At 49.8% G+C, this 19,759-nt stretch overlaps 1 protein-coding gene across 3 annotated transcripts in view; it reads right to left on the reverse strand.

Annotated features, from left to right (window-relative positions):
- Positions 1-15,333, reverse strand: part of LOC142317000 (uncharacterized) — a 188,430-nt gene extending 173,097 nt beyond the window's left edge. For 2 of the 3 annotated variants that reach the window (XM_075352870.1, XM_075352871.1), the window contains exon 1: positions 10,361-15,333. In XM_075352870.1, coding sequence (XP_075208985.1) covers positions 11,830-13,362 — 1,533 coding nt within the window. In that variant the 5' untranslated portion in view covers positions 13,363-15,333 and the 3' untranslated portion in view covers positions 10,361-11,829. Of the gene's footprint in view, positions 1-9,358; positions 9,622-10,360 lie in introns of those variants that run through there. The other variant, XR_012754653.1, reaches the window with a different exon arrangement.
- Between the last annotated feature and the right edge of the window lie 4,426 nt (positions 15,334-19,759).

Genomic DNA, 19,759 nt, shown 5'->3' on the forward strand with positions numbered 1-19,759 from the left:
TTCAGATTTCTTTTAGCCACTACATTATAAAAGAAACCTTAAGAGCTTGGAATCGCTGTAATTGTATTGCCACCCTCAGACTAGGGGGCCCTGTGTTATCTCTATTTTCCCATTTATTCCTAATGGTGGGGATGCCTGAGTCTCCTTCCTGGCCCTGCACCTGACCAGCCCTGATCTTATTCCCTCTCCCCCAGGGGGGGTCAGGACAGGAGTGTGATTTAACCCACAGAAATACACAAACGGTGGAAACCAAAACTCTGTCACACAGCACGCACACACAGAAGTATAAAACATTAAGAAATTAGGAAAACCAGAGCAGGGTGGAAACAACAAGATGACGAATAATTCCACAACAACACCAAGCACAAAGCTACTCTTTTTCCAGCAAGTCTGACACACAACAACTCACAGACCAACACAGCATAAACTATAGTTGACATAGGTAGTAGATATCCTCCAGCCTAAAAGTGAGAGGAGCAGAAGTGATTGGCTTCCGTACAACATATGATCAAAGAAGCCTAACAAACAGGCTAGCAGAGGTAGCCTGTCTATGAAGGAGCACACAACAGGTCAATGCTAGAGACTGCCTGAGTTGATCAGAAGTAACAGAGAAACCACTGGACGGAGTTCCGCACTCTGCAATGTGAACAGAACCTGAGACTGCCATAACAGTTGGCAAGTTTTGTGCGAAACTCCAGGTGACAACAACAGGACCCTTCATCAAAGAAAGAAAAGAAATATAAGACATTCCCTGAAAATAAGCCCTAGTGCATCTTTCAGAGCCAAAAATAATAAAAGACCCTGTCTTATTTTGGGGGAATCACGGTAAAAGGGTTGTGATGCTGATTAGGTGTAATCTGTAAGGGCACCTGACAATACTAAGTGTATATGTTTCCTACAGCGCCTCCTCAGGGCAAAAAAAGAATTGCATTGTTCTCATTGAAATCAATAGGCTGAACATGTATATGTGACGCCCCTGGACTATTCAGGTCATCACAGGGTACTGTACAAACTGTCCTACCCGTGCAGTATTCAACCCCCCATGGTTCTGGGTCTCTATCCTGCAGTGCTGCCTTTATCAGTATTCACAAATCCTAGCTACACTTTGCACCACATCTGTCAGGCATACCAGTGGGCTGCTTAAGCAGGAATAGGGCCGCCAACCTAGGGGTCAGGCAGGGAGGAAGTGCAGAGCAGAGCTGACAGGCAGAATAGAAGTATCTCCCAGTGAGAGAGGAGCTGGGAGTAGTAGCTCCCCAGAGTTCAGTGGTAGCCCTCGAGCTGTGAGGAGCTCTGAGGAAGCTGGGAGTTGGAGTTCCCAGGGGAGAGGAAAACTAGGTCGCAGACGGTGGTCTGGACCTAGAGGAGTCGGACTCCCAGTCGCAGGGGATTGAGGCTAGGTGCCTGGAACCCGTCAAGGAGGACGGTCAGCAGCCTGGTCCTATCACCAGTCCGGGACCAAAGGCATGACGGGGTACACGGACCCTAAGTCGGGGAGAAGCTACAGGCAACCTGGCAATTAACCTGAGGAGAACGGTGCCTATATGGACTGTTCCCACCAGCTCCAGAATCGGGGCACTAGGGCAACGAGGGGGATAGGGCTTTCCTAGCAAACAGCCCACTGAAATCCCAAGCGTGAGCCCTGAGAGCAGGCTCCTTCACTTAGCCACAGTGGGGAGTGGGGCCCGGATAGCTCCAAGCTACCTGACCACAACGGACACTCTAAAATTTAGTGCCAGGAGGCAGGTTACAGACCACCAGCAGCACTGCAGGGGACAGGACCCGGACGAGCTCCCCTTGAGAGGCAGCGGCATTCAGAGACTTTGTTTACCCTGTTGTCAGCGTCTGCTTCATTTCTGAGTGAGCACCCGACTGACCCCTGCACTGTTTCCCTGCATCACCATCCAGAGTCTTGGGCCCTACCCCTACCCATGGAGGGCAACGTCACCTAGCTGCCCCACTCCATCACCCCGGGTACTCCCAACGTCAGCGGCAGTACTCCTAATTACTGTACACCACGGGTGGCATCACGAACTATACCAAATCTCCTGTAAATACTCCCTTTTACATTCTGAGTGTGGCCCCTAAGCCCCGGGTCCGGAGACCCTCGAGCTACGATCGAACACTACCCCCGGATCCGAGCGGTTCGATCCGCTGCTGGGGCGGCACATATTCATGGAAGTGTTGGGTCCTATACATCTTTTGCAATTGATAGATTAGATGAATTCTCACAAATAGGGCTAGTTACATGTCTGTATACATGGATGATGCCACATGGGTGCCATTAATCTGGACAAAGCCTCTTTGCAGGGCACCATTTGTTGCCCGTATTTTGGCACTTGGGAAATCACAGTTGCACAGTAAGCTATTATTACTTTTCAGCCCTCTCAGCATAACACATTTATGGACAACTATACCTTTGTCTGCCCAGGGAACTGCTGTCGTAGGCTGGGGCCGTCAATCCATACTCAGCAGAGCCCTGAGCTATAATTGACTTGTTAGGCAATGTCAGCTATTGCATTCCTTGGTTTACAGCCAGCTCTGTGTGTAATATCTCAGCCAGCCTGTTACTAGTTAATCCTTTCCTAATGTGTTGTTTTGCGCAACTGGGGTACGGGGAAAGAATATCTTTAATATAGGAAAATTTCCTAATTTTTTTTTTGTTGAGCATCTTCTTATGTCACCATCAGCGGAGTAATGGGACAGATGGTAACCGGTGCCCCTCTACCGGCTGTGCATCTCCCGGTTCTGGATACAGGCTTCCTTAACCAGCGCACGTGTGCTGAGTTGTGTGATTCATCCATAGTTTCATGTAACGAGCAATAGCTGCAACTAGGGAGTTTCTGTAAAGCAGTATAGCCTGTACTCAGAGTTCGTCATCAGATACTTTCACCATTCATATGGCATTTATATATTCATTTTATATATATATATATATATATATATATATATATATATACAGTTAGGTCCAGAAATATTTGGACAGTGACACAAGTTTTGTTATTTTAGCTGTTTACAAAAACATGTTCAGAAATGCAATTATATATATAATATGGGCTGAAAGTGCACACTCACAGCTGCAATATGAGAGTTTTCACATCCAAATCGGAGAAAGGGTTTAGGAATCATAGCTCTGTAATGCATAGCCTCCTCTTTTTCAAGGGACCAAAAGTAATTGGACAAGGGACTCTAAGGGCTGCAATTAACTCTGAAGGCGTCTCCCTTGTTAACCTGTAATCAATGAAGTAGTTAAAAGGTCTGGGGTTGATTACAGGTGTGTGGTTTTGCATTTGGAAGCTGTTGCTGTGACCAGACAACATGCGGTCTAAGGAACTCTCAATTGAGGTGAAGCAGAACATCCTGAGGCTGAAAAAAAAGAAAAAATCCATCAGAGAGATAGCAGACATGCTTGGAGTAGCAAAATCCACAGTCGGGTACATTCTGAGAAAAAAGGAATTGACTGGTGAGCTTGGGAACTCAAAAAGGCCTGGGCGTCCACGGATGACAACAGTGGTGGATGATCGCCGCGTACTTTCTTTGGTGAAGAAGAACCCGTTCACAACATCAACTGAAGTCCAGAACACTCTCAGTGAAGTAGGTGTATCTGTCTCTAAGTCAACAGTAAAGAGAAGACTCCATGAAAGTAAATACAAAGGGTTCACATCTAGATGCAAACCATTCATCAATTCCAAAAATAGACAGGCCAGAGTTAAATTTGCAGAAAAACACCTCATGAAGCCAGCTCAGTTCTGGAAAAGTATTCTATTGACAGATGAGACAAAGATCAACCTGTACCAGAATGATGGGAAGAAAAAAGTTTGGAGAAGAAAGGGAACGGCACATGATCCAAGGCACACCACATCCTCTGTAAAACATGGTGGAGGCAACGTGATGGCATGGGCATGCATGGCTTTCAATGGCACTGGGTCACTTGTGTTTATTGATGACATAACAGCAGACAAGAGTAGCCGGATGAATTCTGAAGTGTACCGGGATATACTTTCAGCCCAGATTTAGCCAAATGCCGCAAAGTTGATCGGACGGCGCTCCATAGTACAGATGGACAATGACCCCAAGCATACAGCCAAAGCTACCCAGGAGTTCATGAGTGCAAGAAAGTGGAACATTCTGCAATGGCCAAGTCAATCACCAGATCTTAACCCAATTGAGCATGCATTTCACTTGCGCAAATCCAGACTTAAGACGGAAAGACCCACAAACAAGCAAGACCTGAAGGCTGCGGCTGTAAAGGCCTGGAAAAGCATTAAGAAGGAGGAAACCCAGCGTTTGGTGATGTCCATGGGTTCCAGACTTAAGGCAGTGATTGCCTCCAAAGCATTCGCAACAAAATATTGAAAATAAAAATATTTTGTTTGGGTTTGGTTTATTTGTCCAATTACTTTTGACCTCCAAAAATGTGGAGTGTTTGTAAAGAAATGTGTACAATTCCTACAATTTCTATCAGATATTTTTGTTCAAACCTTCAAATTAAACGTTACAATCTGCACTTGAATTCTGTTGTAGAGGTTTCATTTCAAATCCAATGTGGTGGCATGCAGAGCCCAACTCGCGAAAATTGTGTCACTGTCCAAATATTTCTGGACCTAACTGTATATATATATATATATATATATATATATATATATATATATATATATATTATGTATTACTAGCTGTACTACCCGGCTTCGCCCGTGTTAATAACTGCTGTTAACAAAATAGAATGTATTAACAAAAATGTATTCTGCACACAAAAACCACAAAACAAATAGATATAAATGTAATTATAATATCTGTCTCCCCCTCTGTATATATCTCTCTCTCTGTCTCTCTCTCTCTATCTCTTTGTCTGTCTGTCTCTTTCCCTGTCTGTCTCTGACTGTCTCTGTCTCTTTCTCCATCTGTCTCAATCTCTTTCCCTGTCTGTCTATCTATCTCTTTCCCTGTCTGTCCATCTCTGTCACTTTCCCTGTCTGTCTCTTTCCCTGTTTGTCTCTTTCCCTCTCTTTCCCTGTCTGTCTCTTTCCCTCTCTTTCCCTTTCTGCCTCTTTCCTTTTTTCCCTCTGTCTCTTTCCCTGTATCTGTCTCTTTAACTGTCTTTGTCTGTCTCTTACCTTGTCTGTCTCTTTCCCTCTCTCTCCCTGTCTGTCTCCCTGTGTCTGTCTCTTTACCTGTCTGTGTCTGTCTCTTAACCTGTCTCTCTCTTTCCCTCTCTTTCCCTGTCTGTCTCTTTCCCTGTCAGTCTGTCTCTTTGTCTGTGTCTGTCTCTTTGTGTCTGTCTCTTACCCTGTCTATGTCTGCTTCTTACCCTGTCTGTGTCTGTCTCTTTCCCTGGCTGCATTGTGACACGCCAACATTCCATATAAGGGCGTGGCTGTGCATTCTTCTGAAGTTCTAGCTGCACTGTGGCTCCCAGCTCCATTCGCTTTAATGGAGGCAGGTTTTTTGGCGAATAACTGTAAAGAGCGGGGTTAAATTATCCCCTCGAAACATAGCCGATGACGCTCTCAGGGTCCAGAAGTGTGAGTGTGCAAAATTTTGTGGCTGTAGCTGCGACGGTGCAGATGCCAATCCCGGACATACACACACACACACACACACACATACACACACACATTCAGCTTTATATATTAGATTATAGTGCCATTTTTTCCATGGCGCTTTACAAGTGAAAGAGGGTATACGTACAACAATCATTAACAGTACAAAACAGTCTGGTATAGGAGGAGAGAGGACCCTGCCCGCGAGGGCTCACAGTCTACAGGGAATGGGTGATGGTACAATAGGTGAGGACAGAGCTGGTTGCGCAGTGGTCTACTGGACTGAGGGCTATTGTAGGTTGTATATCCCTTGATGGCACCCAGCAACATGACTCAAATTTGTGGGTTGCATCATATCTGGAACAGATCATTAGGTTCAGATGGATTCCCTGGTCCTTTAGTATCCGGCACCAGTATGATGGCAGCAGAGGCTTTAGTGGGTTCTTCCCTTCTTTATAGATAGATATTGTCAGATAGAGCAATTTAGCTATTTACTGTTTGTTAACATCTTCAGCCGTTCTTGAGATTTTAACATTTTTCTTTAGTTTACGGCTTGTTATCTGCTTTACAAGCAGAACATGATCAGGGCTGACAAGCTTTTTACTATTAAGCTTGTAAGCACTGCTTTGAAGCTAACTCAGTGTCACGCTAGGTACGGGAAAGTACCAAATGAATGGGAAGGGAAAGGAAACCCTGTGTCTAGGGAAAGGGAAGATGGTGACCCCTGGCCAAACCTACTGCTGGTCCCTGGGGTCCCTCACCACCCTAGATAGGTTCCACACCTATGCACCAAACTGGATACCTGACCCTAGGTATCCCTAGTGCTGGACCCTAAATAGGGAACGGATGGGATGAGCTTTTCATCAACCCCATTAAACACTATAGACAACACAAGGAGGACACACAGGGGGGAAAAGCATGAACTACTTATCTACAGATGACTCAGGTAGAAGTTCAGCAATGAAGGCGAGCTCCTGCTGGGTCCAAAAGGGAAAGAGATGAATCCAGCAAGAAAGCTACATATACCAATGAATACTGACAGCAAGAACAATGGAAAGTCAGGAAAAATTTGGTGCAGCCAAACGCTGTGACCTTCTATGGCCAGAAACCACAGGACTTTCTGTCAATCGTGAAACTAGGATCACCGGTATTAAAGTGGCTGGAGATGTGGCTAACCTGTGATGCTGGTGGTGTCTCCACAAAGAATTCCAATATGCAGAGTTGAAGATAATAGCGCAATTTATTCTCAATGCGTTTTCAAAGTTCTTTGACTTCTTTTCCAGGAAACCCACAAAGCAAATGAGCACACCATTATCTCCTAATCCTGTAGTGTTAACAAGCTAGACAGCAGCGGTGGTCAATCTCACATGTAACAGGCCCTAAAGAAAAGTGCTAATATCTTCCACACGGAGTTTTGCAGAAAAATCGCCTACTGTCATGGTGGCATCAGGCTCTGTTCACATTGCTGAGTCTGACTCTCCGTCCGATGGTTTCTCTGTTTTTTTTTTTTGATCAGCTCAGGCAGACCCGGGCTTCGACCTGCTGTCTGCTCATTCTTAGACAGGCTAGCAAGAGTTAACCTCTGCTAGCCTGTTTATTAGGTTTCTTTCATCACATGTTGTAAGGAAGCCAATCACTATTTCTGTGGATTAGATCACACTCCTGTCCCGGCCCCCCTTGGGGCTGGTCAGGAGCAGGGAAAGGAAGGAGACTCAGACATCCTCACCATTAAGGGTATCTCTGAGAATAGGGATTGCACAGGGCCCCCTAGTCTGGTGCTCAGCTTAGGAACCCTCGTTTTCCTCTATGCCCATAGTCCCTCGTGACAATATTTCAAGAACGACTGTAAATTTTGAGAAGCAGTAAATTGCAAAATTGACAAGCACAATCCAGCAATATCCATCTATGAAGAGGGCAGTAACCCTTTTAAGTTCTGTAAATGACTCAATGGATCAGACTTGTTTTTCCAGCACTTCCCACCAAACTGAGATCTGGGGGATTTGGAGTCAAATATCACCTTGATCTCTTTCAGATGTTTTCAGTTTTTGACGTGTATTTGCAGCATTGTACTGCCGACTGAGAGTAGTGTGAGAGTGGTAGGGAACACAGCTGCCATAAGAAGGGGCACTTGGTGGCGGTGCAATATATAGATCAGTAACATGAATGTCAATACATCACCAGGTAAGTCACACACTCGGCCGTCCACATGTTGTAAAAGAAAATGCTAAATCATTAGACCGGGTCACGTTCTTCCACTGCCCCATGGTCTAGTTCCGATGCTCACGTGCCCCCAATGGCACTTTTAGCTGTAGGTGTCCACCTACAACTACATCAACCCATACACAGTAAGCTGAGATGCTCTGCTCATTCCGACACCTTTCCATCATAACCAGCAGGATTTGCAGGAACTATTTCAGCACTTTCCTATGCAGTAGCTCTACTGCAGGATCGCATCAGATGAGCTATTTTTGACTCCCTATGCGCATCTGTGGCGCCCTGGCCTAGCCAGGTCGTCACAAATAACATACAAACACCCCCCACCCCCATTAGACAGGGACACCAGCCAAACAAAAACCCTTGTTGCCTCCCTCCAGTGTCTGATGTCCACACCAGGTGGGACGGAGCTAAGCGGTTGGCCCCACCCACCGAGGAGTTCACAGGCCTGGAGACAGGAAAAGTGACAGTTTAGTCCAGGAGGTGGAAGTGAGAGGAGTAAACACTTGGGTGTCTGGGTTTGGGGCCCAGGCACTGACAGCAAGGTTGGCAGACAGTGGTGGCCGTCTGCAGTAGTGGTGGAGCAACGCGGAACCGTAGGACCGGGGACGGGCGACGGCCCGCCGGTACCGACCGGGGAGCGAAGTGAAGCCAGCACACACAGGCAGGGCCATCGGACCCCGACCAGGCTTGGAGCCGCCGACAATAGTCAGATCCGAATTTGACTGGAACCCCAGGGGTTTCGCAACAGCAAAAGTCCCGAATGAAGGCAACAGCCCACACCGTGAGGGTATACAGCTATCGCCTAAGGCTAGAGACCCAAGGGCCAGCGTCTGCGGGCAAACGGGCTCCTCCGGTACCCATACACCGGGGAGCGGACTACCGTTGGGAATCCATAGTAGTCAGAAGGAGAACATCAAGGTGCAGGGAAAGACAGCCGCCATCACCTGTCCGGGGAGAAGCACTGCAGTGCCTATCTTCACCCCGACCCGTGGGTGGCGTCACGGACTAAATCCCCCAAACCAACGACCCCTTTCACTCACGGGCGAGGAGCACCACTTGAGTCCCCGGATCCGGCCCACCGCTCGAGCCACCGAGCAGCAGCCGCAGCAGCGCCGGACCCGAGCGTTAGCGAGAGCGCAGCAGCGACGGCGTTCTCCCCACCCGCGATACATCAACAAACCTTGAGCGCACAGGTCCTTATTTCCAATTCATCACTTGTCCTTTCTTGGACCATTGCATGCTTTCAAGACCCCCATAAGAATGGTTTAGGAGATGATATGACCTAGTCATCACAATTTTCTCAAAGTGCAATGACTGTTCATTTTTTGCTTAATACAGTCCTGGCCAAAAGTATTGGCACCCCTGCAATTCTGTCAGAGAATACTCAGTTTCTTCCTGAGAATGATTGCAATCACAAATTCTTTGGTATTATCTTCATTTAATTTGTCTTCAATGAAAAAATAAAAAAAAATTGTCATAAAGCCAAATTGGATATAATTCCTCACCAAACATAGAAAATGGGGTGGACAAAAGTATTGGCACTGTTTGAAAAATCATGTGATGCTTCTCTAATTTGTATAATAACAGCCCCTGTAACTTACCTGTGGCACCTAACAGGTGTTGGCTATAACTAAATCACACTTGCAGCCAGTTGAAATGGATTAAAGTTGACTCAACCTCTGCCCTGTGTCCTTGTGTGTACCACATTGAGCATGGAGAAAAGAAAGAAGACCAAAGAACTGTCTGAGGACTGGAGAATCCAAATTATGAGGAAGCATGAGCAATCTCAAGGCTACAAGTCCATCTCCAAAGACCTGAAAGTTCCTGTGTCTACGGTGCGCAGTGTCATCAAGAAGTGTAAAGCCCATGGCACTGTGGCTAACCTCCCTAGATGTGGAAGGAAAAGAAAAATTGATGAGAGATTTCAACGCAAGATTGTGCGGATGGTGGATAACGAACCTCGACTAACATCCAAACAAGTTCAAGCTGCCCTGCAGTCCGAGGGTACAACAGTGTCAACCCGTACTATCCGTGGGCGTCTGAATGAAAAGGCACTGTATAGTAGGATACCCAGGAAGACCCCACTTCTTACCCCAAGACATAAAAAAGCCAGGCTGGAGTTTGCCAAAACTTACCTGAGAAAGCCTAAAACGTTTTGGAAGAATGTTCTCTGGTCAGATGAGACAAAAGTAGAGCTTTTTGGGAAAAGCCATCAACATAGAGTTTACAGGAAAAAATAAAGAGGCATTCAAAGAAAAGAACACGGTCCCTACAGTCAAACATGGTGGAGGTTCCCTGATGTTTTGGGGTTGCTTTGCTGCCTCTGGCACTGGCCTGCTTGACCATGTGCATGGCATTATGAAGTCTGAAGACTGCCAACAAATTTTGCAGCATAATGTAGGGCCCAGTGTGAGAAAGCTGGGCCCCCTCAGAGGTCATGGCTCTTCCAGCAGGACAATGACCCAAAACACACTTAAAAAGCACTAGAAAATGGTTTGAGAGAAAGCACCGGAGACTACTAAAGTGGCCAGCAATGAGTCCAGACCTGAATCCCATAGAACACCTGTGGAGAGATCTCAAAAAAGAGAATTTTGTTTACTTACCGTAAATTCTTTTTCTTATAGTTCCGACATGGGAGACCCAGACCATGGGTGTATAGCTAGCGACCTCCGGAGGACACACAAAGCACTACACTCAAACGTGTAGCTCCTCCCTCCGGGCTATATACACCCCCTGGATGACAATCTACCCAGTTCAGTGCAAAAGCTGAAGGAGGACATCCACCCATAAGTAGAGATAGAGTAAAACTCGGCAAAACCAGAACTCTGTCTACTAACAACAGCCGTGAAGCACACGGAACAAAAACTGCCAACAGGCAACAGGGAGGGAGCTGGGTCTCCCATGTCGGAACTATAAGAAAAAGAATTTACGGTAAGTAAACAAAATTCTCTTTTTCTTTAACGTTCCTTTATGGGAGACCCAGACCATGGGACGTTCCAAAGCAGTCCATGGGTGGGAAATAAACTAAACTGAGAAGTAGGCAAAACCTAACTTCACAAATGGGCGACAGCCGCCTGAAGGATGAGTCTGCCCAAGCTCGCATCTGCCGAAGCATGAGCATGCACTTGGTAGTGCTTCGAAAAAGTGTGCAGACTGGACCAAGTGGCAGCCTGACACACCTGCTGAGCCGTAGCCTGGTGCCTGAAAGCCCAGGAGGCACCGACAGCTCTGGTCGAGTGCGCCTTAATCCCCGACGGGGGAGGCACCTGAGAAGACTGGTAGGCATCGGCGATAGCCGACCTAACCCAACGAGCCAAGGTCGGTTTGGATGCCGAGAGACCCTTGCGCTGACCCGTGGTTAGCACGAAAAGTGAGGTGCACCGCCGAAAAACGGCGGTGCGAGACACATAGATGCGGAGCGCCCGCACCAAATCCAAGGTGTGCAACGCCTTCTCAAAGCGATGCACAGGGGCCGGACAAAGAGAGGGCAATGAAATGTCCTGGTTAAGGTGGAAGGAAGACACCACCTTAGGAAGAAAGTCCGGAGTCGGACGAAGAACCACCTTGTCTTGGTGAAACACCAAAAAGGGGGATTCCGAAGAAAGCGCAGCCAAATCAGAAACTCTCCTGAGAGAAGTTATGGCTACTAGAAAGACAACTTTCTGTGAAAGTCTAGACAAAGGAACCTCCTTGAGAGGCTCAAAAGGGGGTTTCTGTAAGGCCGTGAGGACCAAATTAAGGTCCCAGGGATCTAAAGGTCGTCGGTAAGGAGGAATGATGTGAGATGCGCCCTGCATGAAGGTGCGCACCTGAGCCAGTCGAGCGATACGCCGCTGGAACAATACCGACAGAGCCGACACCTGTCCCTTGAGGGAATTGAGGGACAGTCCTAGTTGTAGGCCAGACTGTAGGAAAGACAGGATGGTCGGCAAGGAGAACGGCCAAGGGGCATGGTCGGAAGAGCGACACCAGGACAGGAAAATCCTCCAAGTCCTGTGGTAAATCTTGGCCGAAGAAGACTTCCGAGCCTGAGTCATGGTGGAGATGACCTCAGAGGGAATGCCTGAAGCCGTCAGGATCCAGGACTCAAGAGCCACGCCGTCAATCTGAGAGCCGCAGAATTCTGGCGGAAGAACGGACCTTGAGAGAGAAGGTCTGGGCGGTCCGGGAGATGCCACGGGATCTCTACGGACAGGCGGAGCAGGTCTGGGTACCAGGCTCGCCTGGGCCAGTCCGGAGCAATGAGTATGACTCGACGGCCCTCCATTCGGATCTTGCGCAGAACCCTGGGCAGGAGCGCCAGAGGGGGAAACACATAGGCCAGACTGAACTGAGACCAATCCTGAACCAGTGCGTCTGCTGCGAAGGCTTGAGGATCGTGGGAGCGAGCCACGTAAACCGGAACCTTGTTGTTGTGCCGGGAAGCCATTAGATCTACTTCCGGAGTGCCCCACTTGCGGCAGATTGATCTGAACACTGACGGATGCAGGGCCCACTCGCCGCCGTCCACGGTTTGACGGCTGAGATAATCGGCCTCCCAGTTTTCCACGCCTGGGATGTGGACTGCAGATATGGTGGACTTTGAGTCCTCCGTCCACTGGAGGATTCGTTGAACCTCCAACATCGCCAGACGGCTGTGAGTTCCGCCCTGGTGATTGATGTAGGCAACCGCCGTCGCGTTGTCCGACTGAACCCGAATGTGCTTGCCCGCCAGTAGGTGGTGAAAGTCTAGGAGAGCTAGAAACACAGCTCTGATCTCCAGCACATTGATCGGGAGGGCTGATTCGGACGGAGTCCAAGTGCCCTGTGCTCGGTGATGGAGAAACACCGCTCCCCAACCGGAGAGGCTGGCATCCGTGGTGAGAATCACCCAGGACGGAGTCAGGAAGGACCGCCCCTGTGACAGGGAGAGGGGCTGAAGCCACCACTGTAGGGAGTTCCTGGCCTGTGATGACAGAGCCACTAGCCTGTCCAAAGAAGAGATCCGCTTGTCCCAACAGCGGAGAATGTCCAGCTGCAAGGGACGCAGATGGAACTGGGCAAAGGGAACCGCTTCCATGGACGCCACCATCTGACCCAGCACCTGCATGAGGCGTCTGAGAGAATGACGGCGGTGCCTCAGCAGAGAGCGCACCGCCAGACGAAGGGACTGCCGTTTGACTAAGGGCAACTTGACAAGTGCCGGCAGAGTCTCGAATTGCATCCCTAGGTATAAGAGTACCTGGGTCGGGGTCAGAGTCGACTTGGGGAGGTTGACAAGCCACCCGAACTGAATTAGCGTGGCGACAGTGAGAGAGACACTCCGTTGGCAGTCTACACTGGATGAGGCCTTGACTAGAAGGTCGTCCAGGTAAGGAATCACTGCCAATCCCTGGAGGTGTAGGACAGCAACCACTGCTGCCATGACTTTGGTGAACACTCGGGGGGCCGTGGCTAAGCCAAAGGGAAGAGCCACGAACTGGAAATGTTCCTCTCCGATCGCAAAGCGTAGCCAACGTTGGTGTGAGACCGCAATAGGCACATGCAGATAGGCATCTCTGATGTCGATGGATGCTAGAAAATCTCCCTGGGTCATTGAGGCAATGACCGATCTTAGAGATTCCATGCGAAAGTGCCGCACCTGAACATGCTTGTTGAGAAGCTTGAGATCCAGGATGGGCCGGGAGGAACCGTCCTTTTTGGGAACTAGAAAGAGGTTTGAGTAGAAACCTCTGAACCGTTCCCGGGCGGGGACCGGAACAATTACACCGTTGGCCTGCAGGGATGCCACGGCCTGAGAGAAGGCGGCGGCTTTGGAGCAGGGGGGGGTGGACAGAAAAAATCTGTTTGGCGGGCTGGAAGAAAAAGGTATCCTGTAGCCGTGGGTGATGATATCCCGCACCCACTGATCGGAGACGTGTTGCAACCACACGTCGCCAAAGTGGGAGAGCCTGCCCCCGACCAAGGACGTTGCTGGCGCGGCCAGATAGTCACGAGGAGGCTGCCTTGGTGGCAGCGGCTCCTCCGGTCTTTTGAGGGCGCGGCTTTGCGCGCCAGTTGGATTTACGGTCCTTGGCGGTAGTGGACGAAACCGTGGGCTTAGAAGATGACCAGTTAGAGGAACGAAAGGAACGAAACCTCGATTGGTTCCTGCCCTGGGTAGGTTTCTTGGGTTTAGCTTGTGGCAAGGAAGTACTCTTCCCGCCAGTAGCCTCCTTAATTATGTCATCCAGCTGTTCCCCAAACAGCCGTGATCCAGTAAAAGGGAGACTCGCAAGGTACTTCTTAGAGGAAGCGTCCGCTTTCCACTCTCGAAGCCACAAGATCCTGCGGATCGCGAGGGAGTTAGCGGAGGCCACTGCCGTGCGGTGAGAAGCTTCCAGGACGGCAGACATGGCGTAGGATGCAAAAGCTGAAGCTCGGGCGGTTAAGGTATCCATCTCAGGAATAGAGTCTCTGGAGAGGGAATGAATCTCCGTCAGAGAGGCAGAGATAGCCTTAAGAGCCCACACCGCCGCAAAGGACGGAGAGAAGGAGGCTCCTGCCGCCTCAAATACAGACCTGGCCAGAAGGTCAACCTGGCGGTCAGTGGGATCTTTAAGAGAAGTGCCGTCGGCCACCGCAACTACTGTGCGGGCTGAGATTCTGGACACTGGAGGGTCTACCTTTGGGGACTGGGCCCAGTCCTTAACCACCTCCGGTGGAAACGGGAAACGGTCATCTGAGCTGCGTTTCGGAAAACGCTTGTCAGGACAGGCCCTAGGCTTGTTAACAGTGGTCTGAAAGCTGGAGTGGTTAAAAAACATACTCCTAGGTTTCTTAGGAGAGGTAAACTGGTGTACCTCTACCAGAGAGGGTTGATCCTCTGACTCCTGTGGGTTAAGGTTCAGAACGGAGTTAATGGACGCAATCAAGTCACTAACGTCCGCATCGCTCTCAGACAAGTCAATGGGGTACATAGAGGCAGCGTCTGAGCCCACAGTAAACGAATCCTCCTCGCCCTGCACCTCGGCTTGTGAATCAGAGCCGTGGGACGAGGAAGGAGGAGGGTCCGTGCGTCTCCGTTTAGGGGGACGGGGTCCTAGGACATGCTCTGAGGGTTCTGCAGAGCTCGGAGCCGCAGAGACACCCTGAGGGGGAGGCTGATGCATAGACAGCAGCGTCTGGGACAGCTGCCCCATAGAATCGGCAAACGACTTGGAAAGAGCCTGTGTAAAGGATGCTACCCAAGCCGGGGGCTCAGCCACCTGGACCGAAGCAGCCGGAGGGACCCCTGCGGAGGCTCCAGGCTGAGACACAACCATATTAGCACAGTTATCACAATGTGGGTACGTGCTAGGCTCTGGCAGAATTAGCTTGCAAGCAGTGCATATAGCATACATGTTTGCAGCCTTGCTCCTAGTGACAGACATGCTGCTGTGGAGGAAGCTCTGCAGCCAAAACACACTGCTGTAGAAAGCCTGAGTGTATAAAAATCCACAACCATAGGTTGTGGCTTACCAGCCCTGTTCTCTGTGTATCCTCCGGACTTCACCTCTCCCCTGTAAAGTGACAGCGTCCAGAAAGTATGGAGCTGCAGCATCCAGCGCTTCTCAGTGTGAAAAACGCTGAGAAAGATGGCGCTGGGAGAAGGAGGGGGGGCGTGATTAAGCCCAGGAGCGGGAAAACACAGAGGACACAGAGATACAGGGGGGTAGACAGAGGAGGGGACGTCCCTCTAGAGGGGAGTGCCCTCGTCTCTGCTGGCCGGGCGGTGGGCGGCGCTGTATGCAAAACATACAGAGAAGCCGAAAGTGAAACTAGGCCCAAACAGAAGCCGGGGCCTAGATTTTAAAATGCGGCCGACGAGCAGGCACAGTCGGCGCGGTTCTCATGGGAAATTCCCAGAACCGGCCGAAATTAACAGCAACGTTAAGCACATACTGCCCCCATAATAAAAGCACCCGGGACCCCTGAAAAAACGTCTCAATACTTAGCTTTGAGACGCAGGGCCATGTCCCTGAGTGGGGGTAACGCTCCTTCCAGCAGGGACCAGACAGGGCTGTGGATGGAGCCGGCCTCCTGCAAGCAGAGAGGACCGTGTAGGCTCCCACTTCAAACAGAGCCTCGACAGAGGATGCGAAGGAGCTCGGCATGTGAAGGCTCCAGCCTTATTAATCAACCTTAACAGCACCCCGCAGAGTGGAGCGTGAAGGGACATGCCGGGAGTCCAGACTGGACCCGCTTTTCTTCTAAATCTTTAAAAAATTAAAGTAAAATTGCAAAAAAATATGAGGAAATAAAAGTGTATGATCCTCCTGGAACACAAAGCGTTGAACTGGGTAGATTGTCATCCAGGGGGTGTATATAGCCCGGAGGGAGGAGCTACACGTTTGAGTGTAGTGCTTTGTGTGTCCTCCGGAGGTCGCTAGCTATACACCCATGGTCTGGGTCTCCCATAAAGGAACGTTAAAGAAATGGCAGTTTGGAGAAGGCACCCTTCACATCTCAGGGACCTGGAGCAGTTTGCCAAAGAAGAATGATCTAAAATTCCAGCAGAGCATTGTAAGAAGCTCATTGATGGTCACCGGAAGCGGTTGTGCGCAGTTACTTTGGCTAAAGGTTGTGCAACCAAGTAATAGGCTAAGGGTGCCAATACTTTTGTCTGGCCCATTTTTGGAGTTTTGTGTGAAATGATCAATGATTTGATTTTTGTTTCATTCTCTTTTGTGTTTATTCATTGCAAGCAAAAGAAATTAAGATAATAATACCAAAGAATTTGTGATTGCAATCATTTTCAAGAAGAGACTGAGTATTATCTGACAGAATTGCAGGGGTGCCAATACTTTTGGCCAGCACTGTATATCCCAACCCCTGATAAGTGCCGTTTTCACCACACAATCAGGGCAGACATATCATTGGTGCAACCTGTGCAGCTGAACAGGGGACCAATGGGTAAGGGGTCCACATCCACCTCCAAATCAGGTGGAAATGTGCATTATGAGGAGCTATTGGACTGTAAAGGGCCCATATATTGTTCTTCCGCAGGGGCCCTTTTCTCTCTGTTCTATATCTATATACCTATGGTCATTATGTGCCCCAAGTTTGTCCCTGGAGTGGACACAAATTGCACTGGATAAAGTTAGTTTAGCACCGGCTTCCCTAGTGCACCGGCATTCCGCAGCATCCTAGCGCCATGTCCCTGCTTCCCTAGTGCACCGTTTTTCCGCAGCATCCTAGTGTGCCGCCCCGCACCAGCAGCCGCCGCTGCTCGGATCCGGACCTCCTAAGGGGGGTGGCTCGAGGGTCTCCGGACTTGGGGGTCTTGCGGGCACGCCGAATAAAAAAGGGGGACGTAGATGTACGGGCTAGGCCGTATTAAGTTCGTGACGCCACCCACGGTGTGTGGTGAGATGGGACACCACTGCTGCTGTTATGGGGCACCCGGGGGAGGTGTAGCGGCAGCTGGATGTCAACCCCTCCATGGGTAGGGATGGTTGCCCCGGGGCCCAGTGTCTCTGTGCAGGGTATAGCAACAACAGGGGAACGTTTTGGTTACTCACAGTAAATGACACACACGAGTCTTTGGTAAACCAAGGTGCTGGTGGCCGGCTGCCGCGGCCGGTTGCATTCAGGTCCCCAACTCAGGCTGGTGATCTCTGTCCTTTTCCTCTGCACTGACTTTGTGTATGGTGGACTGCCTGGTATGGAGCTCAGGAGTCTGCTCTCGGCTGGATGTGGCCTAAGGAGCCGTGCCCGCAGACGCTGGCCCGTAGGATCTATGGGCCCTGGCGGTGACCTCCTATCCCTATTGGTGGGCTGTTGTCTTCTATGAGGGACTTTGGGTGGGACAGTACCTCTAGTCCTGGCCTCAATCGGTTAATTAACCAGGCCGCTGGTTTCCGGTCTTGGCTTCAGGGCCCGAGTACCCCTCTTTGTGCTCCGGTTTCAAGGTCAGTTCCCCGTGTCAGTACCGGCGGGCTACAACCCTGTCCCAGTCCACCTCGGTTCTGCCGAGCCGTCTTCCCGTCTCCTGCTGACGGAGACCACCATCTGCCACCTAGCCAAAGGCACCAGGGCTCCTACCCTGGCACCGTTCAACTTGAACCTCCCATGCTGGAGCTACACCTAGCTCCAGCCCACACTCCTCTCAACTTGAACTACAAACTCTTTCTGCTTGTTTTCCCGCCCCGGGCTGTCTAGACCCCTCGGTGGGCGTGTCAAAACCGCCTGGTCCCGCCCACTGGTGTGTCTGTCTTTCCCTAAGGGGGGTAACTAGGGTTTCAGGTCGGCTGTGTGTTTCCTAGTGAGAGAACGGTGTAGTGCAGGGGCCTATCTGTGACTACCTGGTTTTGCCAGGGCGTCACACTAGCGCCATGTCCCTGCTCCCTCCTCTTTCCTGCATGGCCATCCTTGTGCTGCGCGGTCTGCTGCTTACTTGCATAGCTGCCCACATGTTGCGTTTTCCTCTGAACTCCCGCACGGCCATCCTTGTTTTGTGTGATCTTCAGCTCGTCGCCCCATGGCCACCCATGTATCGCTTGGTCCTCTGCCTCCCTTCATTGCCATACATGTGTAGTGCAGTCCCCGGCTTGTCCCCCTCATCCACGGATGCCCAAGTGTGTGAAAGTCCTCAGCTACTGCTTAGGCCCAAGGCGGGGTTTCCTGGCCTCCAGTCTAGGGGGCGGGCATGTATGCTTCCTGTCCTTTTAAGAGGAAGCATGCGCACCTTGCGAAGGTGTCCCCAGCCTATCACTAGGAGACATTGGGTACTTATGGTTCCTCCCCCCTGATGAGTGGTGCCAGAGCAATGCATTAGGAGGATTCAGATCCTAGCTGTGTGTTGGTCCTGTCTGTCTGCTCTGGTCTCCCAGGCTCCAGCACCAGTCCTGCATGCAACCAGTTCTGCTCTGCTGTGTCTGTCCTGTCTGTCTCCTTGAAACTGTCCTATCTGTTCCCTGGTTCCAGTCTGTATCCTGCACCTATGTCCTTACCCGCAAGCACCTGTTGTCCTGTCTGCCTCAGCTGCCCCAGCGGCACCTATGTCCGATGTCGTGTGCCTGATGTCCCATGCCTGGTGATCTGTGCCTGTTGACCTGGACCCTGATGACCGGAGTTCCACCAGATGTTCTGTCCTGGCTGCATCTGTGTCCGATGTCTTGTGCCTGATGTCCCTTGCCTGGTGACCTGAGCCTGATGACCCGTGCCGGATGTCTGGGTTCCCCCTATGGTCCAGTTGGTCTACTCCCGCTCACTGCCTCATCCCCGGCGGTGATTGTTACACTTTGAATCTGTTTGTTAACCATTATTGAATTTCTTTATCATGGAACTTGGTGAGACAGGAATCAAACCTTACATGACGAATGTGATCTGGGCGGATGATACAACATCCGCTGCTAATAACATAATAACATGAAAGCTCTCCATTTCTGAGGACGGACGGAGTTTCTAGTTGAATAGATGGACATATTTGCTCGTTCTCCTGGCAGGACTTGGTCTTGCTCCTGTTCAAAACTTTCCAAAAACAAACAATGACCCTGTATTTACAGCAAATATATTCACGTTCCGAGCTATATCTATTCATCGGAAACATAATGCATCTTTGTTTTATCAATGGAGTGTCATGTATTTTTAGGAAACATTGGAGTAGATTTACATCCACAACACCTCATATCTTATGGGCCTTAGACACTTTTTGTGCATTTCACAAGGGCCACGAGTTACATAAGGAAAGGGTAATGGTAATGGTTTAACGTGCAACAAAGTATGGCAAAGTGCTGCAAAAGTTTGATGTAAAAGATTGGCAAGAAGTAAGCAAAGAAGAATTAGGCAAGAGAACCTAACCCGTAGACCCTTAGATCAGGATCAGTAAAGTAGTAGTCAGTGGACGTGGTATTAAATATTATATATTAGACTTGAGAGGACGGTATAATTTCCATATAGGAAAAATCTGCATATAATTTCTTTTTCTCCTGTTCTTTGTCCAACTCGAGGGTCCTTTAGGAAAACAAAAATATATGCAGACCCTAAATGTGCCAGTATTC

This window comes from Anomaloglossus baeobatrachus, chromosome 6 (assembly GCF_048569485.1).
Source record: "Anomaloglossus baeobatrachus isolate aAnoBae1 chromosome 6, aAnoBae1.hap1, whole genome shotgun sequence".
Taxonomy (NCBI): Eukaryota; Metazoa; Chordata; class Amphibia; order Anura; family Aromobatidae; genus Anomaloglossus; species Anomaloglossus baeobatrachus.